Here is a 23,684-nt window from a genome sequence, read left to right as displayed (position 1 = left end):
GCTAATTAAATTAGCTCTTTTTCACGTCTCGTCTTAATCGACCTTGTGAAAAACAATGAAAATCTTTTTTTTATCACCGGTTTCCACTGCCGTTATTGTTTCTGCTCCCACTCAGCGTCAGCTTTTGCTTCATGATAATCCTGCAGGTTGCCTCTGCATATTATTACAATATAGAGAAATACAAGCTTGAACTTTTTACTATATTAATTTTACAAGTTCAAAACCTTTTTCAGAACGCAAGAACTGTGTCAAATTCAAATGTTGTCACTTGTTAAAGTGACATTTCGTTTGTTGTCACAGCTGTTCGGAAAAATAAATATTTACGTCTTTATTTTCGCGAGGATATACGAAATAAACGTTCCAACTGAATAATTTATAGATAGCAAGACCGTCACAAAAATATAATTAAATCTATGAGTATCTTATTGAGACCGGGTAAGATAATTGAGGTTATAAATTGTGAAACAAACGGGAAAGTTCTAGTTTCTTGTAGGCATTGTAAAAGTTTCAGGTGTACACCGGATCCACAGAAATATGTCTGCCATGTCTGGAGTGGTGGAGAGTACAATAAGAAGCAAATTGTCGCATTTCCTGGAGGCTAAACATTTGGATGTCATCAACGAGTCCTACATGCATAACGTGCCCAAAGGAGCCGAGACACACTTCAAAGTAGTCGTTGTTTCTGATAAATTTGAGGGATTGCCATTAATTAAGGTACTGTAATCTACAGGATTTATTGTATAGCTAGAGGAACCCTCTCGAACTTACCATATAGAATACAATATAGTAAGATAGATATGATTATTCCATACAATAACTTGTGTGAATGCCAAGCTCCAGATGTTGGCCGCGGTGGGGCAAGAGGGCTCAATGTTGTTCCATTTTCTATGATTAGCTAGGAAGTAGTACTGATAGATTCTTATAACTTCTAAAAAGAACAAATTGTTTATTTCAGAGACACCGCTTAGTGAATGACCTCTTAAAAGATGAGCTGCAGAGTGGTGTCCATGCACTATCCATTGTAGCCAAAACTCCCGAGCAATGGGAAAAGAGTGACAAAGTTGTGGAAAGCAGCCCAAACTGTAAAGGTGGATTTGGAAAGTAGTCTTGAATACAGTAATTTAATTTATGACTTACATTTTAGTAATAAATTACATTATTTAGTACATACCAAATTACTTCTTTTTTTTTAATGTTTTTCCAATAAGAGAACTCTAAGCTTTGCATCATATAATGCTAACAGAGCAACAATGTTAAAACAGTGCCTAAATATTAAACAATTAAATTACACTACTTACAGTCAAAACTACTGAACCAATTTAGATAAAATTTGGTACACAGTCTAGCTGGTTCTAAGAGCAGCGAACATCTAGTAGGTACTTGTTGATTACAGCCATGCAACACTTCCACAGTAAAAAAAGTAGGCATTCATGGTGTTCGAAGAGAAATGCATGGAAGATTAAACAACGTCAACCTTCAACTTTTGAAGAAAAATACCAAAATGAATTTTCAATAAAAGCTTTATTCTTACACCACATCTTAACAATCTAGTTGGACTTTCTCTTTCAGCAGAACAATATGTAATACACAAATCATTCTCATAATACTCATTATACAATAATGTATTCTTACCTTAACACTATGAAGATTCATATTCTCAATTCTACACACAATTCAATGAACAACAATGATATTTGAAAACTGTACAGCATGCACTTTGATAGATTTATTTTATACAATTGTAATATCTCAGTAATAATTCTGTTTTGCCAGAAAATTGGTAGTTCTACAGCAAATGCGCTCGGCTACCGTTCGGAGTGAGGCGTCGCGCGGCCACTTCGACAATAGTATCAAGGTAACATACGAAGATATTTCCAAGATATGCGAATGTCGCGAGCCGCGCCTTGCTAACTTTCTTGTTAAGTTTGTTTTCTTTTAATTTTATATAATACTTATTATGTGGTAATGATATTGTTATTTGACTTGTTCAAAATTCTGCTTCTTCCAACCTAATAGACAGACATGTGTTGCTGGGGAGTTTGTTGCGCCACTTCTTCCCAGAAAAAACACATAGGAAGTGGTGAAGGGTGGGCGTTTTGGATACTGTCTTTTGTTTTTGATATTCGAAAAATGCTGATTTGTCAGCCTAATTTGAATAAACGTTTTTGAGTTTGAGTTGCAGTGTTGATGTCAGCCCACACATAGTTATTTCCCTAGTATAAGTAGTGTAAGCTGTCATGAGCTGTCTCTTTAACAGTAGTTTTACTATCACCAAACCTGGCAAGTGGATCCATTTTGATATTTTACAGAAATCTGATTATATTCATGTCATATTATACATTTGATGATTACAGATATACATAATTACTTCACAATTTTTACATTTATTTAAGTTCCAAATTGTTAAAAACTTGATTTACATTTTTGAGATTGAATATACTATTTAGTAGACATAGAATTTACACTGATTATTTAACGTTAAAAAAGCTAATTAGCTTTTGACATTGCTATTTATATAATCTTGATTATTATATATTTAATATTGTTTCCTGTAGTTTTTCACAGTCCACTGTTGTACAGAGTTTTCAAATAGTCTTTGATCACTGATGCAAATACTTGGTACACTGCACTCGATCCATTCATACATTTCACACCGCTTAGAGAACGGTGTTAGTTGTATCAGAGGTTAAAGTTGTCTAGCCGTAACTTGCCCTCGTTTTCTGTTAAGTAGAGTAAATCTGCCATGGTTTGTTCACAAATCGCTTCTTCTGCTTTCTCTGACATCTGTGAACAAACAAAGTGATTAAAATCATCTATCTCAACAGCATGGTCTTAATTTTACAAACCATAGAATAGATTCATAATATTACATCAAAATAAAGTCTTCCTCTCCTTCTCAAAAATCCTTCCCTTACCTTACTTCTCAAAATCAGTAAGTATTAGTTTCGTAGAAGTCGTTAATCCACCTCTACCAAATACTAACTGTATAGTTGTTTGTAAATTAACACAGTTGTTTGGATACACATAAAAGAGTAGCTGAACTATGTAAGCTAAGATAATCCGCCGGAATGTCTCGGGGATGGACGTTTCATTTAGAATATGAATATTTATTTATGGAACAGTTTTTACAAGAAATATTAATATGTAATACACTCACCGGTCTATACTTATATTCGGCAGACGGCGGATACTTGAAGTTAGGCCCAAAGTTAACACTAACAGTGATGTTCTTATGTAAAGACACGGTAGGATAGTAGCAGCCTTCGTAAATGTCTACAAACGCCTCGCCCTGACACTCGCCGTTCTTGAAGAAGTATATCTTACTTCCCGGTAGAGGTTTGAGATTGTTAAGAGATTCTTGTATATTGTCCTTATCTTCATAGTAGAGGTGGCTCTTGAATTTTACTAGTGGCTGGAAAAAGTGTAAGAGTAATTTAATTAAGATTTTACAGTTCATGAACAAGATTGTAGTTTTCAAACGCGTTTCTATGCTTTTAGGGAAAAACGGATTCACCAAATTAAACAGAATTTAATATGGGGATAAATAGGAGTAGACGATTGTTTAATTCCAAATAGTCATAAGGATGCAGTTAAAACTGTAAAAAATAAAATATCTCCACTTACCCTATCTTTATACGTATTAGGTGTATACTTAGTTGTGGCGCTTTCAGGCAACACTACGAGAAAGCCTAATGTGTCGCCCTCGCCGTAACCGTTGCTGTAGTGCTTGCCTTTAGACTCGTGGAACCTGGAATTTTCATGTGTTTTATTATAGAAATATGAAGTTATTTAATCTATACTTTTTTTTAACAATTTAGGGTTTTCTTGTGCAATACATCTTCTAATATATAAAAATGAATTTATTTATTTATTTCTCAACCTTACCACTAACATTACATATAGGTACAATCTAATGCGTTAGCGAGGCACTTATTTAACTACTTACAAAAATAAAATAAAAAACAGAACCCTTTTTGGCATTCGGAATTGTTGTTCATTAGTCTGACTAAAATACGAAAATGGCTGGACCTATTTCGTTTTTGTTTTGGTTTAAAAATGTTTTTACAGGTTCAGGGAAGGTTTAAACGATACGAAATTCGCGGGGTCAGCTTAGTTATTTACATTTATTAATTTTCCTCATATTTATGGATGGATTTTCATAGTTTGAAAGATATTTTCAGTTAGGCTACAGTAGCAGCTATTGCGGCACGTACCTGGTCCCCTTCCGACTGCGCCAGCTGTAGCCGAACTTGTCGTAGCCGAGCGGCGCCTGCAGGTTGGCCACTCTCCTCGCCCAGCCCAGCCGAGCTGCTGCACCTTCCGGTAGTTCCTCAACGCATGCCTCCCAGTACCAGCTGCCGCGACACACACCTGACACAATAATAATAGTTGCTACAGAAACCAAATTTAATGGCGGTTCGCAACTAACTAAAGAGCACAGGCTTAAAGTTAGTTAGCTGCATGTCAGACGAGCAGGGCGCATATTATATTATCCAATGCGATTACAGCGCGACGTATGGGTACACAGCCATGGCATTCAAGTTTTCGAAGGTGTTTCGAAGTGCGCCTGTGTGACTTCTCGAAAAGTGTTTTCACAGAAAATGTAGGTAATCCTCCGTGGTAGGGCGTCACCCTCTAATATCTAAAAATGATTTATATGCTTTTTTACTTCTTGTAACTCACCATGAGTAGCCCGCACCATGCAATACCCTTTATCCCCGGTAACCGCCAACCGGTCTTCCGATATCTTGAGTTGAGGAGCTCTGTCGTGTAGAGCTAGCAGCACTATGCCGGGACATAAGGACCGGTATAACCAACCCGGGATCGGCTTGCCACTCCATTCGTTGCTTTCATCGAACTCCTAGAGCAAGTCATAGTTTTTATAGCATGTGGTATGATTGAGCTTGCATTTAATTAGTTTTTTTTTCTATCAATAAGATTACAAAATTATCTTTGTATTTAAATTATAATATTATTGGTGGTAGGAATTCCTGCGGGATTCTGGTTAACCCTGTATAAACGCTATCAATAAGAAACAAGTTCAAGATTTGTTTAGGAACTTTGGATGACAATTCAATATTGTATTCATTGACAATATCACGATTTTCACAACAAGCCATTATTAGCAAACATATTTATTACGAACCTGCTAAACAATAGACAAACAAGATGCCTCATAGTACATGCATTATTAAACTAGAATCTGATGAACTGTTTATTTTGCTGATTAACTTTGACATACGAACTCCTCATCGAATTCCCAAATACATTTTTTTTACACTCTCCCTTATCCAAACGAATTCCCAAAAACACTAACATTTATCTTTTACATGAAACAATACTTGAAATATTCTTCGTTTGTCGTCTCACCTGTCGAAAAGGCGCGTGAGGATCAGGTTCAGCCAATATATACCGGTATCCGTCCTTATTGAAGGGATGTTCCGTGGGGTAGCCGTGCGAGGGCAGCTTGAGGGCGCCGAGGTCTGCGGCGCGGCCCTTCTTGCCGAGCGGCGCGCCGGCGTCGGCCGCGCCGCCCACTGCCGGCCGCCGCTTGCCTTGCCTGCCCTTTACGTTGCCGGCTAATGGGACTGGAAGTAAAAGACGAAAGGGCTTATGTCGTATCTGGTAAAGACGATGATCTATTAGGCCGCGAACGCACAGGCAGGTGGCTTGCTTAGCGCCTAGTGTCTAGCGCGTCACCTAGCGAGTAGTCCAGTAAAACGAACGTTCTAAAATGAACGCGACCGGCTGCACTTCGCGCTTAGCGCCTATAGCTAGTCGAATAGCCAGGATGAAAGCCGCTAGGCACTAGGCGCTAAGCAAGCCTGTGCGTTCGCGGCCTTACTAATAACGAGCAGATTGTGAGTAGAATATGTATGTACATAATCCGAGGACTTATTTTTTGCTTATATTTGGAAGAGGGGAAATCCCATTGTGGGTGGAGCAGAAGAGAGTATGAATCTCTTATTGAGTAAACCCTACCCCTGTTCCTTCTAGGATTTTATGATCAAGGCCTGCGACTTCTCCGGACAATCCCGGCCATCGGTCATCTATGGGGTAAGACAAGATCTCTGGACAATTTGAGAAATTATAATAGGATTTGGTTTGATTGCATTGTGTTAAGAACTAAGTATGTTCTGTACTAGATTTCTATCCTCGGTATTTATGGAAGACCTATTTATTTTAATCCTCTAATCCTTCGCGAAACGAAACTCTTGTCGGCACCGTAAAATATTCATGATTCATAAGTGCAGATAACGAAGGCGTTGGTCGAAAATTAGCACCTCATATAATGAATGGCGTTGCAATTAGCCCGAACTCGCGCTTTAATCAGATTTCGTATGTATGAGTATGTATGTTTTATCGATGAATCAGTAACAGATTTAAAAAATGCACACTCTACTAGGGTAATAACATCCTATTATGCTGCCAACAATAATAACCGCATAGGCCCTTTACGCAATCGCGCAATCATCGTGAGATTTGGCGGAGGGCCATTTTTGAGACAATAAACCTTAACCCTTAAAAAATTCCGGTTCTTTAAGACCGAAACCTCATGCCGAAACTTAACGAACTCAGATACGATGACCCGATATCTATGTTAGTGTCCGTTACTTAATGGAGCTGGCTGAGTACAGGCTCAAAAAATCGAACTAGAAATCGGGCCCAATGAAATACGCAGAAAAAAGAGGGGTTGATGAACCAATCGATTTTTCATGCCTCGTCTATAAATATGTACAACAAAAAAAACTTACAATCGAATTAGTGCAAAATAACGCTAGTAGTCACAAACGTTGTGGTATCGCAAAAAGGAAGTGTGTGCTGTCATGTGTGAACTTATAGTTCGGCCATTCAGAGAATGCGTTCCTGACACGTCGCGATTGAACTGACGACGTAACTTTGCAATGGCGTTGCAGTTACGATAAAAATATTTTTGCTGGTTGTTTACCGTTTTAACAATTGAGGAGCATTAAAACAACATTATTATATCAATAATCAATGAATGTTATAATTTTGTGCCAAACTGAGTGTCAAATAACTTGGTAAACAATATTTTTCTAAATCTATACTGCGCTATTACAAGGTTATGTCAGCGGTTTATATTTTGTAGTGCTGTGCTAAAAATAACAGGCAAGTATCGTAATCTGTTCTTATACAGTTATAATATAAAATAATACGTTTTGATTTTCTTTTTAAGAATTGGAAAATAATGGACTATAAGACTTAATTATAACGTTTATGAAATATAAAAATAAAACTATGACCAAACCGCATTTTTATACTTAGATTAAAAATGGTAACCCCAAATGGCGTTATGGGCCGCCATTTTGTGACGCTAAAACAGTCGTCCGTTGTCGTTTCGTGCGCATAGACCACGTTTTTCAAGTGTTTTCGATCTGTTTTTATTTGATTACCCGGCTTTTGTTAGACCGAGATATCAGGATTGATTCTGTTATTGATAATAATATAATTATACATGTAGGCGAAGATGATGATGAAGACACCACCTCCTCAAGCAAATCGGAGTCTGATTAATATTCTGTTCGCACATTCAATTCAATGTACTTGTAACAAAGAATAAATAAAACAATTTTATTATATGAATATTACCTTTTTTTGGTTTCCACTTAAATAACTAAAATATAAAACAAATGATTCCGCCAATTTAAAACGAAAATAATCTTAAAATAATGCGGCGGTTCATTTTGAAGGAACGGTAACGAACTCAGTGTTATGTTGTGCCCATCACTAGTCGTGACTAACTGATAGGTGTCAGGAACGCATTCTCTGAACGGCCGAAGTATAATAAGATAGGGCTGGCAGCGACCATTTTGAAATGAGATTCGTACCCAATATAAGAACTTAGCGTAGAGTCTACAAAATTCTCCAAATTATTTTTGACAATTTTTTTTTTCTGGTACTGTTGTCAAAGGATAGAAGAGTGTGAGAGAAGAAAACATGCAGCGCCGACCCCAAATAAAATTCGGGTAAGGGCAGAAGGATGACTGCTGTCAGAGAATCTAGAAAAATTATCTGCCCCATTTTATGAATTTAACTCGCATAATCACGATTTAATCATATATATGTAGGTTAAATGTGTATAGTATACCTAATTATGAGAGTTAACCTCTGTCTTGAAGTCCTGAATATGGTCACGTAGATAATAACGAGAAGCGACATTGCAGCGGATGATGCAGTAACAGTGAGCGTCATGACCTCATTCCACTTGCTGCAAAATGTCGTCATCCGCCGTCTCCTTTTAACTGTTCGTCACATACCTCTGCCTCAAAACATTCGTATTTTATCCGTTTATTGATAAAACTGACCCCAAAATAGAAAGTCCTACACGGGTATTAACGGTATTCTTACTTACGTAAATATTCCCGGAAAAATTGCACTGAAATGACGTCTCTATTTTAAATGTCTTTGACGACCATATTCAAGAGTTTTATGTTCTCAGAGGGGCGGGGCTAAAAAGCTTGACATGCGTACAGAAGACAGTAAGTATTTCCAAGAAAAGCTGTGACGCAGATAATTATTTATAGTCCCTTGGGGGACAAGTGAATGTTACTTAGGGGACTCTGGAGACATTAAAGTCTATAGAGTGTATTAGAATTTAACCATAACAACGCAGTTAGATTAGTCGTAAAAATCTCAACACAAAAAAGATTATCTAGACTGCTTCAAAACCACGGAACCGTTATCAGCAAAAATATTTGGTACCTAGGTACATATTTACCCCAATAGAGACCAACTATTTCGAGAGAGGTATAGAAACACGTTTTGTGGTTTAGTCACGACTACAATTTCCTCGTCAGAGTCGATAACGGAAAAATATCTTTAGAGGCGGTAATAAACACTATTAATAACAGGCTATAGATGCTTTCATATAATAACTAACACGAGTGCAGTTTTACTGCAATGATCTCGGACAAATCCTCATTGGATAAACGAATACCGAGACTCCTATTATGCCACGCCAGCCATACCAATCGCATAACTGCAGGAAACAATTATTCATGCAAGAGGATGTAACACCATACGTACTAAAGACCAGACATTAAAACATAAGTAAAATCATTTGAACTTTTAACAACTTACTATCCATGTCGTCAACACCAATATCTGGACTAACTGACAAACTTGTCATATATTTAGTGCAAGAGTCGATAAGATAAAGTCCACGTATCTAGACGAACCTACGCGCCGATAAAACCGAGTCTTACGTGACAAACAACACAACAATGTGGAGCGCCGAACATAAACATCCCACCGACATCATTATATTATGGAATAAAAATAATTCCAGCCATACATTACGCTACTTTAACGAGATAAAAACGCGTCGCCAATACATACCTACTTATAAGTAAACATTTGTTCAAGGCAAATTACGATTCTGATAACAGATAGCCGTGTAAACTAATTATGTATGCACATAACATGCCGAGGAGGTGTAACAGTGAATTTGAGAAGAAAAAATATCGGACGTAACTCACCAGCCATAAAGTTCAAGGTGATTATGAAGTGAACTATTTAAATCTAAAATCAATAGAGGAGAAATCGCGCGGCTAACGCGACGGTCCTATGTGTACTTATCGGGGAATATACGAACACACTAACGTAGAATATAGTGTTTTAATGCCGCCGCTGTGTGCGTCGCGAAGTTAGTGTTTACATACACCAATGCATAAAGAACAATGTCATTATTCAATAACATGTCTTTGTGGTCGACTCTACAATTCTATGTATGCACCGCGCGTTACGTGTCTACGTTTTTCAGTGTTTTGGATCGTTTCCAAAGCGATATGTCACTCGGTCAATTATGGTGTTTATACCACTCAACAATTTCTAACTTGACGTTATTTTATTGAGGTCGGGTTGGTAGGTCGCGTCCGTCAGAGCGAGCTCCTTTTCGCTACGATAATATTATGCCAGCTGAGAGTAATTCAACAGTAATTGGTTAACCTGAGGATCAAATCGATTTTATTGGTCACGTTAAATTAATTAAAGTTCTCAGCGATATTGTTTGAAAGTCTTACAAGATTTGTTATTGAACAGTTGATGTTAGAGTATTTTACATTAAAATATTGGTCTTTAATATTAATATTTAATATAAAAATATGTTTTAAGTACTTAAATCAGTTAAATCAATAAAAAAACTGAATTTATTTAAAAAAATCTGCTCACAATAAAAAAAGTCTCTATTTGAAAGATTAAAATTTTGAAATCAGCACTAAGCCAAAGCAGATTAAAATATCAGCAGCCTACAAGAACTTCATAATTATGTACATCTTATGTGACCTTTATAATAAAATTGTAGGTAATGCAACCTCTTGAAATCGGATCCTGACGATCGCGGGGCAAGATATGCAGTGTTTGGGCTTCAGTAATGGGAGAAACTACAGCAAAAGAAGCAAAAATAAAATCCAACTTACTGGTAGCTATCCCCATATCAGTAACTTTAAGCTGGCCCTGCTTAATCATAGCCTCATAGTTAGGCTTGATAGCTGTGAGCTCCATATTGTACAGACCAAACATTGGGCCCTGATTAGCGTCCTCCTCATAAGTAAACAACACTTGGATGTCCTTTATTAATGCTCGCTGCACTGTTGCGTACCACGATTGTGTTACTCTGAAAATGGTGCCAACATTTAATATTCTAGAAAAAACTTAAATTATTTGGATTGTTGGGATACAATTTAATGATAGGAAAAGTAGCTTTATAATTATTTCACACCTGGAACTTCACAAAATAACAAGGTGCAATGTTTGCTAATTGACAAAAAATAATGAATTCATTTGTTTTTTTCCTCTTAAAATATTGAGTGCCAGTATTATCGTCATATGAAAGAGTATTTAATTCAAAGTTTAGATAAGCACCCGTACACATTTTTTTTTAATTGATGGAAAAAATTATAATCAATTTGGCTACAGGCTACAGTTAGAGACCCAATTAAAAAATATTTGTAATAGGTAGGAATAGTACATCAGGTTTTTCTAATAATATAATGACAAAATACTTGTAGTATGCAATGTTCCCGAAAAATGTGGTAAATTGGAAAATTATCTACTTTTTACCCAGAAAACTCATTTTGTTCAAAAAATGGTGGTTAAACCATTCTCTAATTGGATCATTCAACTGTAAGGCTATTAATGAGTGTTAACCAAACTAAGGTCTTACCTTCTCGGCATAGTAGTCATAGCTTCCCAATACTGATCAATGTATGGTATAATCTCCCGATCCTTGCTAAACAGAACTCTGTTGCTGCCGTCCTTCACAGTCTCCTGCCGTAAGTTAGCGATGGCTGTCAGACACATCTGAGGAAACGCTGTGGGCAAGAAGGTATAGTGAGGAAAGAGGAAAGACCAATACCAAGAAATTACTTATGTTTTATTTCCTCTTTGTTACTATCTAAAGTGAGACCCTTTATACTAGGTCCAAAGGCATAATAAGTAAGATACGTAAAACATTAATAGGCAACATTGGCTGGCTCACTAATGACTAAACTGGATAAAAATTTCTTTTATACCACAACTACAAGGTAAAATGGATTATTGTGTGCTATAAACTAGAAGTTTTACTTTCACCCAACCAATGGGCTATAAAACTGAAACTAAATTGTTCTTTCAAAAGCCAACCTAGATTTACATAGTTAAAGATAGGGTTAGTTATGGAAAAATATGATAAGACAAATAGAACAAATACTTACGAGCCTGGTTCTTCTTGAAAGTCTCAAGTCCAGTTGGAGAGCAATTCTTGCAAATAAACAAATAGTTTGTCATGAATGGTACCAACTTTCCAAGTTGGTAACCAATGCATGACTCGTGAAACCATCGATTGCAAGAAGCACACAGCAACTCCGCTATGTTCAGATTTCTATCTTTCCCGCTAAAAATAAGAAAAAGGTTATTCATGGAACACCTTCCAATTTTGAAATCTAGCTAACACTAGGCAACGGAGGTGATGTTACTCACCAGTAACAATTTCCCTGAGATTCGTTCGAGTTTTTATTCGATTTATTTCTTTCCGCATTATCCCCCGGCTTTTGAGATTCCGATTGATTGTTATGAGCATTGTTGGAACCAGCATCTGAATCCTTGGATTTCTTGTACGATTCTGCCGCGTCTGACGACATTTTCAGTATTGTAGTTTACAAAGACTTTTGAGGATGAATTCACTCACATTTTATTAGAGTAAGTAAAATGTAATTCTCTTTTTCGTAATTAATACGAAATTACAGAAACAACAACGAACAAGCTGGGTTAGCAAGTGTTTTTTTTCTATCATACTGCATTTCAATTATTAACCTACAAGTAAGAAGAGTAAGAACAATTAAAAAAAATGTGTAAAGAAGGCGCTAGTGTTGCGTGCTCATACATAAGTTAGAAAGGGAACAGTATAGTATTTGACATTAAACTTGTGCACTATTTGTTTTAAGCGTATAGTATCCGTTCTGAAATAAAGCATAATGGAAGCACCGTAATGCACCGATTTTTAATGTAAAAGTAATTTGTTTATCTACAAAATTATCGACAATGACTTTTTAATGGTTTTAAGATCTAAAACTTTATTAATTATTTTATTATAAGTATTTTACAGAAAAATAAATTGAAACTCCTTTGAGCTTTGTGATTGGCTTTCTCGTCAATGTCAATGGCATAACATTTTAGCTTTCAAATTCAAATGTCTGTCATAAAAAATTTCAACAACGGTTGTCGTGGTTACAGTTTGTTTATATCGGAAATCTTTGAATTAATGCGAATTTAACAGAAAACACATTATTAGAAAAGTATTTATATACAATGGATTCAGTAACAAGTACAGAAAATGTGTGTATGGATATAAAAATGACCCAAGAGAACATGTTGCTTGAAATAATACGAGAAGTGTGTAGTGAAAATAACAAATTGTCGGATAAACTGAAGGGCAAAGTGAACAGGATTATTGCTGACTGCGACCTCTCATATTATTCTAGTCTACACAGGCTTAGTACGGGGGATGAGAGCACTGCTACAGTATTAGGTGAGATTTTTATTAAAAAAATTAATGTTAAAGTTGAACTTGGTTCATATGGCACGAACACACATTACAGAAAATCTTTTGAAATAGTCGTTAATTTTGTGTAAACAAACACATACAAGCTTAAGACAAAGCCTGAAATAATTATTGATATATTTTCGTAGGCTGCTGTCCTACAAATACATTCAAATCAAAGCAAGACAGACCCTGTGATTTTTTTTTTTTAAATAAGTACCATTATTTATTGCCTCTTTGGACATATTATTCCAATACACGGAGAATGATATCAAAAAGCAATCTAGCTTACCTGATTAAACCAACAACCTATTTATTATCTCTTCTATAATTTCCAGGTTTCATGCACCAAACAGCAGCAGAGTTAACATTCGATGAGCAATCCGAATTCAACCAAGCAGTGTTGCAAAAAATACAAACGAAACTACCCGCGTTCACCGCAGAGCTAGAACATTTAAAACAATCAACTACGAGTAAGAAACCCCTAAGTGAGGAGAAGAAAGAACTTCAAGACAGTATCGATGAGAAACTAAGTACTCTTGAAGAACAGGAGAGTGAGAAAGTAGAGCTGATGATGGAGTGGCTTAACCATAGGCTCCGAGATGTTACTAAGTTCAGTCATGATTCTAGCGAACTGTTGACGTTGAAGACTAAGATTCTGGATTTGAAATCTAAGTGAGTATGAAATAAATAAAATAAGTTATATCAATAAATAGAAATACAGTAAGATGATGCTTAGGCTTCACTAGAATCTTGCGAAAAAACCTAAGTAATAGATACTTACCTTGCCCAAGATTCAAGCTTAACGGAAAATTAAACTAATTTATAGTAGTCTGCAAAATTGACTAGTCATTGCATATTATAGAAAAGTGTGTCCGTAGACTAAAATAGTATAGAAATAAGTAATTATGCTCATGAACATCAAGCTCTTTATTATTAAGTACTGATCTTTGTGTCAGCTATTTAATTTCAACAGACCATTAAGACAACTGTTCATAATTAGAACTCATTTAAAAAATCAATGTTGATACAATGAATATAATCTATTGTTTCAATGGAAACACAAACCTCATTCTTGTTTGCTATTTCTCGATTTTGAAGTCAAGTAAGCTCAGTATTACTTATTGCTCTATTTCTTTCTTTAGGCACCTGATAAATGAAAATGAACATTTTACTTGTTGTCTACTACAATCGCGATAAATAGCTATCTATTTAATAAATCCATTGCAAACTAAAATTTAATTTTTAATTAAAAAAAAAAAAACTACAAAAAAATATTTCCAGGACATTCACAGCTTGCTACACCTCAAATTAATCAATCGAAAAGTTGACCAAAATGAAACGCTGTCCAATCTAATCATCATTATTTTCTCTTTCAGAATTCTTCATCTACAGATCCTGCAAAACATTTTTACTGAAACAAACCAGTCTATAAAAGCATATGGTGAGATACATAAGGATATGAAAGACGCCATTAAAGAAACTGAACTGAGGATCAAAAACTTCAGAAGTATCATAGACAGTGATGCATAATAGTTAACAGTACAAAAGAAACTATGAGAACTGTAAGGTGGTTCGTTATTGGATCATTTTAGAATTTCGTGACTGTAGTTCTCGCCAAATATCTTTGCGTTTCTGATGTTAGCTTTTTAAAGTGTTAATCTTATCGGGAACCTTTGCTCTTCAACAGGCTATTGACGTCTCAATAGTAAAAAAATACCATACCCAAATCTATACTAATATTATAAAGCTGAAGAGTATGTTTGTTTGTTTGTTTGTTTGAACGCGCTAATCTCAGGAACTACTGGTCCGATGTGAACAATTCTTTCATTGTTAGATAGCCTATTTATCGAGGAAGGCTATTGGCTACTTTTTGTCCGGGTTCCCACGGGATGCGGGTGAAACCGCTGGCAGAAGCTAGTACCTAATAAATAAAAAACACCTATGTGCGTGAGTGAGTTTTCTAAGGACTAACTTCAGAATGCAAAGTTATTTGGTGCAAACTGTATTCGACCTATGCCACCATCCATTTGGTTGGTTCACAAAACAACCGACTTTTGGTTGCTCGATGGTTGTTTCTCTGTGTTCATGCCAATGTAATATCGGTGCCTATTTACGACGCACAAACTAGTCGTTATTATTTTAAGATGGATGATTCTATTTTATCATATTAACACAGGATTATCAAGTTGATAAACAGGCTCGACTATTTATTAAAAGTTCTTCATGTTCAGTTATCACGCCCTACGAAGATTTCAAATGCTCGCATTGGGTATTTCAAATTAAAAAAAATACAAACTTAGTCAATTATTCTTTACCTGCGAAGACAGGGGATTTATTTGTTTTTGTTAATTATTGTTTCTAATATTTCGTAATAAATGCCGTTTATTAATTCATCATGGAATTTTGTCTATTTTCGTCAACCTTTATGTTTTTTTCCCTGTTTTTATTTTTGGGATATGTAAAGAAAACTTGAAAGTTAATTCATTTAATCATTGGGCTTCGTAACCTTTTCATTTGACCATGTAATCTTAGCATTTTCATTTTTTTATATCCGAATTTGATTTTAAATAATTAATAATTAAATATTGCACAGTTATACACATACCTACATTTAGTTATTTACCTGGAAATATAAATAGCCAAAGATAAAAACAGAGGCAAACATGTTATTGCTCAAGTTTTGCAAATAAACAATAATGTGGGTAGTTTAAATCTAAATGCGTACCAATGAATCATAAAAATAAGTCAACGGCATTTTATCTCCGTATCCCGCCATTCAGACGGAAAGGAAATAAAAAGAATTGCAAAAATAAGTTGGTAAATGCAAGTTTCAATAAGAAACTGCCGTAACGAGAAAAAACCTCTCAAAAAAAATGCTGTCCCTGTTTTAATTTCAATTGAAATTGACGGATTTTTACTGATTCGTTAATTAACTACTCAATGTAATGAAAACCATCCCTATTAAGGTATTTTTAAAGTTAATATTAGTTCAAACCGATTTCACTTTGCTTCATCTTTTTGGGAAAATTATCTTATTTCACAGACAGACGCAAATACCTACGTAATTCGGGTGTTCTTTTTTTGCGGGTTAAAACAAACCAATTATCTTGATTACTAGATACCCACAATTTTACAATACTCAAGATACTTAGTACAGAATTCAATATGTACATTTTCTGTTTCTCGTTCGTCATCAATCAGCAGTTGACTGACATTGATGATTAGAGTCGAGCAACTAGCCTTAACAATTTAGTTGTAAGCTAACTGTGGTGTCGAGTGGTCATGTCATTTAGTGAACCGAGATAACGTGAACTTGAAAAATGATGGAGCATATTTCTAATATCTTCGAAGTGTTGACTAAAACCTTCAGGTAAGTAATTTTTTTTAATACTTTTTTTTTTATTTAAAATTAGAGGTTCCAAAGGCGAAGGTTGAATCTCGCGGTCAGTGATAACTATGTAAACAACGGAAATTGGTTTGCTTCCAGTTAGAATTAGATAGATAAATAATGATGATGATACAGATTAGCAGTAGTCATGTATAACTTTAATTACTTATTTATTGTACACGAGATTCATTATTTACATTGTAAAACATAACTTACGTATTTGTCTTTGTTTTGAGAAGTAAATAGCGCACTAACTGTAGGCCACGCTAAACTAATTTATAAAGAGAATACTTACTGCTTATCCCATAATTATAAAAATAATAGAAATGTCTAGTCATTGCTGAAATTCTGCAACAAAATGTTTCAAAATCAACTTGGCGGTTGCATTCGTTAAAAGATTACAAACTGACTTTCTTAACTCAGTGTATGTACCTCAGTGGTCCTTGTGACTTATTCTACTTCCTTTATCAATAAAACGGAACTAAAAAACGCCCCCATCCACTTATCTATGTTCTTTTGAAAATATATTGTTTACCTAAGTTAAATGTTTTTTTTTGTGATTTGTTAATTGTTAAATTGCTATTTAGCAATAAGACCGCCGATTGTACTGTGTTTTTGTATGTTGTGATGTCCTGTGTTGTGTCTTGGTGTACAATAAAGAATAATCTATCTCTATCTATCTATCTATAAATATAATTGTAAATTGAAAACTTCTTACAATAGTCACACTGTTAGTGGGTATTTTTTACACACGCTGATGAAGAGAGTTAAATCTGACATTAGGTAATTAAACTCATCAGTTAACTAAGTGAAGATGATGAGTTACTCTAACAAGCTTGATATAAATAAATAAATTAATATCATGTCAGCTTTACCTAAATTTAGTAAATCCAGATTTTAAATCAAAAATATCTTCAACTTTTCTCGAGGAACAAACATCGTAAATGCCTTCTAAAATGAATACCTACCTACTCTCTTAGGTTTCGTGATATCTCCAGATTCCACGGTGTCATTGAGAACTTCTGTTGCCTTGCCCATGAATTACAATATTCTTGACAGTTTTAATCACATCCAATTTGCTGTCTTCTAACGCCCGGCTAATTGAAACGACACTGGAGAGAGATACTCTAATATCCTAATCTTGTTTGACACATCTGGACACATCGTGGCTTTATTTTTGTTGTTGTGGAAATTTTACCTATTTGCTTACCCTATCGCAGTTTAGGTTAAATAGATTTGTGGACTGTTCCACATTTTGGTTAATGTGATGGAATAGTTTGTGTTCTAATCTTCGTTTCTCATTTAAAGTTAAAAATTGAATTAACATTGGTTATTGAATGTGGATCTTGTATAAAGTAGACCTAAGGCAAAAGTAAACCAGGAAAATGGCCTAAGTAAAGACACAGATTACTATTATAGTTAGTAAAGACATCCATACTAGGTAGATCGGAAACAAACTGCTGTCTACAGTGTCTACTTGATGTTGCCTTTTATGGCAAAATGTCCTCGTCAAAGATATTATGTAGTTGCGAATTATATGGTCCTATTGGTAATTATTTTCTCACAAACGATTCCGTTTCTATCATTAATTGGACCTTATAGATAATTTATCTTTTTAGTTTTGATGTCCCCAACTGTGGCAGTTTTCGGAGTGTTACTAATTTGATTTCAAGTCCTATGATTTCAAGTAAATAGTAGTAGGTAACGCCTAGTCCAAAATGTTCAAATCAATCGAATATCGAATCTATCGTCTAATACATATTGATCCCGTTCACCTACTTTTCTTGATGCCCTCGATAACACACCTGATAACATATCAGCGGTATGCTGACTGGTTTTACTTACTTAGTACTTTCTTACACGTGGACGTCCGAGTTCATGACTGATAAAATTGCTTAGATACCAGTGCCTACCTACCTATCTATACCTATGTATCTATGTAACTAATCCCATGATTGTGTAAGCTTCTCGCTACTTAGTCCGCAAAGCTGTCGCTGTGGGAAACTCTCAATTAAATTAGGTTTCACCGTTTCAGTATATTATAATGTTAAATGTTGTTAGGCGTTTAAAACCAGATTAATACTATGGGACCCGTAAATCCTTGATTATTTTCTGGTAGGTAGTTTGCCATAGTAGATTGTGGTCTATTGGGTATACCAACAAGTCACAATGTAAACAAATCTGGGAATTACAAAAGATCTGCTGAAACGCCGCGACACGCAACCACTTCTTCAACTGCTCGCGTCTATTTCGCAAAGAATCAAAAGCACAAAATAAAACTAGATTCTGCAATTTCGTGAATGAAGGCTGACTCTATACTCTCTTCTTTGAAGCAGCTCGTTTGTATTCCAAAATCATAATTCTGCGGGTCAAAAGTACAAAGTATGTTCAAACAAGTCATTATTTTATACTTTATCCTTATCGTCATAATTTAATAGGTAGGATGTACTGAACCCAACTACCACAAAATTAATATGAAATAATAAAATGCCATCTGTGCAAAGTTCAAACTTTTTTCTTGGACTTATTAGCTCATTATAAAGTCAGATGATGCGAAACAAAGGTTTCAGTTGTAATAAATTGTTATGTTTGGTAACCTTTGTACTTTCCATCTTGTTTGTACTTTGTCTGTTAATTTAATCTAACAAAGAATATAAAGAAACTTGTTTTTTATGAATCATCGTTACTAAAATGGTTGTAGGTAATGTTCAATGGCCTTGTCGAAACATTGAGGTGTGATGAAAGAAGAATTTCATTATTTTAGTAATTGTTGTCAATATTGAAATTCTTAAACTAAGTAAATGTTGATTTGAAACGGGTGCTAATTAAACAGGCTTCTTTTTAATATCATTATTCGCCCCCAAAAATGTATGTTGCCTTCTAAATTACTAAGTCAGCCACAATTAATAAAGCGTCGAGCATCTAAATAATACTATCTTAGCCACGAGTTATCTTCCACTCTAAATACAACTCAACATGATGGTTATTTTTTTGCATCTAAATTTGTAGCATGCATTCTAACAGCAAACTTCTTAAATACTATTAAATGACATCATAAAAATATTTATTTACCTTCTAATTTTTTGACTCGTACCTACTGAGTTTTTTGTTTAAAATATAACACATCCCATATTAATTGACCCATCATGGAAGTAAGCATGCAACATGCAGCAAGCATGGCTTCTGTCACGGCTCCGGCGCTGCGGGTCTCCGGAGGTCCCATGCGAGCTTATCGTCTCGCAGATGGTTTTCACGCTCACCACCGCAGATTCGCCCCTCCTCGCCTACGCGCTGTTTTGAATTGCACTCTAGGGGTAGGGCAGAGAAGACTACGTGGAGTCGCTTTTGCAGTGATTCGTTTTCGTCACTAACTTCAATTTTTAGTACAATGTTTTTTAATTGAAGGTTAGAAATGGCAATACGCTAAATAAAATGAATCCAAATTAAATTCTACCATAAAAAAAACGAGCCAAGAAAAACGAGATCAACGTTTTTCTTGGCTCGTTTTTGGAAAAATGAGGCCGAGTTAGTAAATTAGATGACAATGTATAAATAAGAAAGACAAGTTACAATAATTGATGATCTTTTATTGAAGCTTTTTAGTAGTTGGCATTGTAAAAAAGACGAATTAGTTTATTAGAGGCTATGTCATTTCCCCGTTGCTTAGTTATATTATAAATTATTTATTGGACACTAATGACATGATTAAACTTCTAATTTTATTATAAAAAATTAGAAGTAAATTAGAAGTTTAATCATGTCATTAGTGTGTGTTGATTAAACTTCTAATTTTATATTAGAAGTTTAATCTAATTTTATTTAATCTAATTTTATATTAGAAGTTTAATCATGTGTCCAATAAATAATTTTGTGGCTACACTTATTATTTCCCATTTGAAACCGTCTAGTCCTTGGGTTGCAATAATGATTTATTTTGTTTGGTAAATTGATTTATTTTGTACAAAGAAGTGAAATAATTTTTCAAAGCCATTCAGAAGTTTCGTAGCCTCTTAAGGCACAAAAAACAAACAAAAAATCTTTTCTATAATACTGCTTTTTGTGTCAACGCATATTTCATCATCCATCCTGATTATCATGTAGAAAGCAACTATTTTGTATACCTTGCTTAGCAATTATCTAGACTAGAAGCTATAAATAGCATTATCAATCCATAGGTTGGAATAGGTATATTAAACCTTTATCACTAACATTAAAAGATTAGGTGCGAAAGTCGACATACTGAGCAAGTATTAAATGAAACCATCGTGATTAGATATTCGATGAACAGCAGTAATTTCGTAATGACCAACATTTTCTTTTAAATGTGAAATTCCTTGCATTACACACGAACTATTATCAGTGTGAACCGAATTGTAGTTAAATAATGTCTGCCGTGGATTTGAAGCCTTTGGCGGAGAGAGCAGGATTGAACGACTATGAGTTAAGGTAATTTATCGATGTTTATTTTCCGAATGTAGAATCTAGAATTCGAACTGTACCTATATCATTATGCCTAAAATTATTATCTGCTAAACTCGATCTTGAACATTGTGTTCAATTGTCACGAGAAAAAATATTGGACCCTTCTTATTCCTCATCACATGTTACATTGAGATTGCAGCAGGTGTACTTACATTTTCTATCGCTCTTACCTCTATAATGTCACACAGATATTCAAGAGCCTTATGTTTCCATTTCAGCCAGATATCAGACCTGCTGGGCATACAATGGGCTCCCATGAACATCCCCATGTCGCGTCGCCTGCAAACCCTGGCTGCCTTCGTGTGGATCTACCTTATCCTGTTCGGAGAAGCCTTGGCGATATACCTGTTTATACAGTTGGTGTACTCCAGGTTTTGGTGGGCGGCCATTCTGTATGGTGTCTGGATGTTGAATGATATTGATATCTGCCATCGGGGTGGACGAGTGTAAGTAAATGATTAGGGTAACTTTTTACATTCAATTTATTGTATCTATAAAATCTAGTTTATTTTGTAGCTTACAGTTATAATATAGCGTTCGGTTGTATTGTTCTTAAATACCCAATAGCTTATGCATTTTCCGCAGTCCTACAAATATTTAACCAATCGAAATGTTTTTTGCTAACTTCCACTTTCGGGGCATTACAACTGTTGATTTTTAAACAAAAGTATTACTTCTTTAATTACAGGTCACAATGGGTGCGAAACTGGACATGGTGGCGTTACCTCTGCGACTACTTCCCAATCAACCTCGTAAAGACCGTTGATCTAGATCCTTCTAAAAACTACATGTTCGCCATCTTTCCTCACGGCGTCATCTCTTTGGGAGCCTTCGGTAGCTTCTGCACCAACGCTACCAACTTCCACAAGCTATTCCCTGGCATGTCTTGCCATCTGATTACCTTAGGAGGACATTTCTTGGTTCCTTTCTTCAGAGATTTGGCTCTGGCCATCGGAATGTGTGCCTCTTCAGAACAGAGTCTACTGCATTTGCTCGATCAGAAGAAATATGAAGGCAATGCTGTCTGTATGATCATTGGTGGTGCTGCTGAAGCGTTGGATGCTCATCCTAAAGAGTATAAAGTGATTCTGAGCAGGAGGAAAGGATTTATTCGAGTGGCTATGAAGTCTGGGTAAGACATTTTTTTGATTTAGTAATCGTCTTTATTTCGTATTGCCAGGGAAATCCCTAACGATTCGAGTTAGTATTTCATAATGTAGTAGGTACCTACCTACTTAATGTTTTTTTTTAATATGTTCTTTAACAAAGTGCGTGTGCTTTATTTGATTACATCGACAAAAATGGCCTCGCATAACATTAATATCTACTCATACTTATTCCAGTCAGAGATTATTTTTATGGTAGGTACATTTTTTAATCATACTTCGTAATTTTCTACTTTCCAGGGCATCCCTGGTGCCAGTATTCTCATTCGGCGAGACAGACCTGTTCCATCCTCCCAACAACCCTGAGAACAGTCTACTGCGCCGCTTCCAGGAGAAGGTGCGCCAGTGGACCGGCATCTCGCCAATGTTCCCCATGGGGAGAGGCATGTTCCAGTACTCTTATGGCGTACTGCCTATCAGGTCACCTGTTACGACTGTTGGTAAGTTGCACAGCTAATATTTTGTTCATTGAAACTTTGTGGAGGGTGGGTCCCTCCCGGCTGTCGTTCCGTTAGAAAACATTTTGTCTTCTGACCTGATAACCAGTCTTACCGAGGGGTATCGGGTTGCCCGGGTAACTGGGTTGAAGAGGTCAGGCAGTTGGTCCATGTAAAACATAATAATGTTCATAGAGGTACTTTAATAGGTACTTAAGGGATTCTCCCTTAAGTAGTACATAAGGCAGTAGGAACTTACTGGCACACGCCGCCGGGGAGTACTTACCGACGTTCTTACATAGGGAGATTACATAATACAATACGATTGTATATAGGTGAGAACATAAGGAAGAACATTGGGGCAAGACATAAGGAAGAGGGCCTAAATTACAACAAAACCAATGCAATAATGAACCTGACTAATACAATATTCTGGTAATTTTCAGTTGGTGCCCCAATGGAAGTAAAAAGAAACTTGGAGCCAACGAACGAAGAGATAGATGCTGTCCACGCAGAGTTCACGAAGCGGCTTCAGACCCTCTTCGAAACTGAGAAGGTTAAGTACTTGAAGTACCACGAAGAAGCTACGCTAGTCATCACGTAAATATAAATGCTATATTGTTCCACAATGCTCAAGTATGCAGTTTTTATTTAATTTTAGTTAGAAGGCATCTCACTTATTTAAAAGTTTGCCTAACATTTACCAATGTTGTGTTAAAATTCGAGATTGGGCGTTCAATTATTATTTAATATGTTCTAGAGCTTTTAGGAAACTCATGTTTTGATCAAAGATAAGACCCTCTTTAAAAGTTATAGAAATTAATTAGGTACATTCTGCCCTTACCTATATGCGATATTCTTTTGTTTAGAACTGCTAAGAATGTGGTTCTCCTATCTTCATTCTTATGATCATTTATTTTTATTTTATTTTTCAATCACATTATTTCCATTACAATTAAAAATAAGCACATCAGTTAATTTAGTAGAAATACTATCAATTCCTTTATTAAATAGACTGATCGATATAATTATGAATTAGTTATAAGTTTGTTATAATTAAGCGGGTAGATCAATAAAGATTTTTATATTATGTTGTAAAATTAGTTTTCATTTATCGTCTACTTGTCAATCCGTAGCTATTAGTTATTACTAGTTACCTTTATATTTAT

The 23,684-nt window shown here is 35.4% G+C and overlaps 4 protein-coding genes and 1 long non-coding RNA gene across 9 annotated transcripts; 4 read left to right on the top strand and 1 right to left on the bottom strand.

The window, feature by feature from the left end:
- Positions 1 to 257: 257 nt before the first annotated feature.
- On the top strand, positions 258 to 1,175 carry LOC124631728 (bolA-like protein DDB_G0274169). Of its 2 annotated transcripts, none has more exons than XM_047166295.1 (3): positions 258 to 435; positions 494 to 714; positions 956 to 1,175. In XM_047166295.1, the coding sequence occupies exons 1-3, from the start codon at positions 414 to 416 to the stop codon at positions 1,103 to 1,105; spliced, it is 393 nt and encodes a 130-aa protein (XP_047022251.1). In that variant the 5' UTR covers positions 258 to 413; the 3' UTR covers positions 1,106 to 1,175. The 2 variants fall into 2 exon arrangements, with proteins under 2 accessions (XP_047022251.1, XP_047022252.1); XM_047166296.1 differs by having other exon boundaries at positions 259 to 435; positions 512 to 714.
- A 327-nt stretch (positions 1,176 to 1,502) lies between these two features.
- Positions 1,503 to 12,282, bottom strand: LOC124631726 (set1/Ash2 histone methyltransferase complex subunit ASH2). 3 transcript variants are annotated; one of them, XM_047166293.1, is made up of 10 exons: positions 11,980 to 12,282; positions 11,715 to 11,893; positions 11,186 to 11,333; positions 10,440 to 10,636; positions 5,371 to 5,588; positions 4,684 to 4,861; positions 4,215 to 4,371; positions 3,625 to 3,748; positions 3,158 to 3,412; positions 1,503 to 2,784 (listed from the first exon to the last, which is right to left on the bottom strand). In XM_047166293.1, exons 1-10 carry the CDS (start codon positions 12,138 to 12,140, stop codon positions 2,680 to 2,682), a joined length of 1,722 nt encoding a protein of 573 aa, XP_047022249.1. In that variant the 5' UTR covers positions 12,141 to 12,282; the 3' UTR covers positions 1,503 to 2,679. The 3 variants fall into 3 exon arrangements, with proteins under 3 accessions (XP_047022249.1, XP_047022248.1, XP_047022247.1); XM_047166292.1 differs by lacking the exons at positions 10,440 to 10,636; positions 11,186 to 11,333; positions 11,715 to 11,893; positions 11,980 to 12,282 and adding an exon at positions 9,501 to 9,634; XM_047166291.1 differs by lacking the exons at positions 10,440 to 10,636; positions 11,186 to 11,333; positions 11,715 to 11,893; positions 11,980 to 12,282 and adding an exon at positions 9,103 to 9,238.
- LOC124631729 lies at positions 9,219 to 10,444 on the top strand. Its single transcript, XR_006984536.1, has 2 exons — positions 9,219 to 9,517; positions 10,325 to 10,444. It is a non-coding gene; the product is annotated as an uncharacterized LOC124631729 (long non-coding RNA).
- Positions 12,283 to 12,592: 310 nt separating the features above from the next.
- Positions 12,593 to 15,435, top strand: LOC124631727. The gene is made up of 3 exons (XM_047166294.1): positions 12,593 to 13,027; positions 13,378 to 13,714; positions 14,419 to 15,435. Exons 1-3 carry the CDS (start codon positions 12,808 to 12,810, stop codon positions 14,570 to 14,572), a joined length of 711 nt encoding a protein of 236 aa, XP_047022250.1. The 5' UTR covers positions 12,593 to 12,807; the 3' UTR covers positions 14,573 to 15,435.
- An 839-nt stretch (positions 15,436 to 16,274) lies between these two features.
- LOC124631725 (2-acylglycerol O-acyltransferase 2-A-like) lies at positions 16,275 to 23,615 on the top strand. Of its 2 annotated transcripts, none has more exons than XM_047166289.1 (5): positions 16,275 to 16,412; positions 21,131 to 21,358; positions 21,601 to 22,044; positions 22,319 to 22,518; positions 22,962 to 23,615. In XM_047166289.1, the coding sequence occupies exons 1-5, from the start codon at positions 16,363 to 16,365 to the stop codon at positions 23,117 to 23,119; spliced, it is 1,080 nt and encodes a 359-aa protein (XP_047022245.1). In that variant the 5' UTR covers positions 16,275 to 16,362; the 3' UTR covers positions 23,120 to 23,615. The 2 variants fall into 2 exon arrangements, with proteins under 2 accessions (XP_047022245.1, XP_047022244.1); XM_047166288.1 differs by lacking the exon at positions 16,275 to 16,412 and adding an exon at positions 20,588 to 20,876.
- Positions 23,616 to 23,684: the final 69 nt, after the last annotated feature.

Source organism: Helicoverpa zea, chromosome 7 (assembly GCF_022581195.2).
Source record: "Helicoverpa zea isolate HzStark_Cry1AcR chromosome 7, ilHelZeax1.1, whole genome shotgun sequence".
Classification (NCBI taxonomy): domain Eukaryota; kingdom Metazoa; phylum Arthropoda; class Insecta; order Lepidoptera; family Noctuidae; genus Helicoverpa; species Helicoverpa zea.
The sequence above is the reverse complement of the archived record's forward strand: the minus strand, read 5'-3'. Positions and strand labels throughout refer to the sequence as shown.

Bases quoted from the DNA above. Each gene is read 5' to 3' on its own strand.
- LOC124631726 (XM_047166293.1), bottom strand. From the start codon at position 12,140: ATGTCGTCAGACGCGGCAGAATCGTACAAGAAATCCAAGGATTCAGAT. The intron at 10,637-11,185 runs GTAAGACCTTAG...CACCATTTTCAG, and splicing joins ATGACTACTATGCCGAGAAG to AGTAACACAATCGTGGTACG. The intron at 3,749-4,214 runs GTACGTGCCGCA...TGAAAATTCCAG, and splicing joins CGCAGTCGGAAGGGGACCAG to GTTCCACGAGTCTAAAGGCA.
- LOC124631725 (XM_047166288.1), top strand. From the start codon at position 20,815: ATGTCTGCCGTGGATTTGAAGCCTTTGGCGGAGAGAGCAGGATTGAAC. The intron at 22,045-22,318 runs GTAAGACATTTT...TCTACTTTCCAG, and splicing joins CGAGTGGCTATGAAGTCTGG to GGCATCCCTGGTGCCAGTAT. The intron at 22,519-22,961 runs GTAAGTTGCACA...GGTAATTTTCAG, and splicing joins GTCACCTGTTACGACTGTTG to TTGGTGCCCCAATGGAAGTA.
- LOC124631728 (XM_047166295.1), top strand. From the start codon at position 414: ATGAGTATCTTATTGAGACCGG. The intron at 436-493 runs GTAAGATAATTG...AGTTTCTTGTAG, and splicing joins GAGTATCTTATTGAGACCGG to GCATTGTAAAAGTTTCAGGT. The intron at 715-955 runs GTACTGTAATCT...TGTTTATTTCAG, and splicing joins AGGGATTGCCATTAATTAAG to AGACACCGCTTAGTGAATGA.
- LOC124631727 (XM_047166294.1), top strand. From the start codon at position 12,808: ATGGATTCAGTAACAAGTACAGAAAATGTGTGTATGGATATAAAAATG. The intron at 13,028-13,377 runs GTGAGATTTTTA...TATAATTTCCAG, and splicing joins GAGCACTGCTACAGTATTAG to GTTTCATGCACCAAACAGCA. The intron at 13,715-14,418 runs GTGAGTATGAAA...TTTCTCTTTCAG, and splicing joins ATTCTGGATTTGAAATCTAA to AATTCTTCATCTACAGATCC.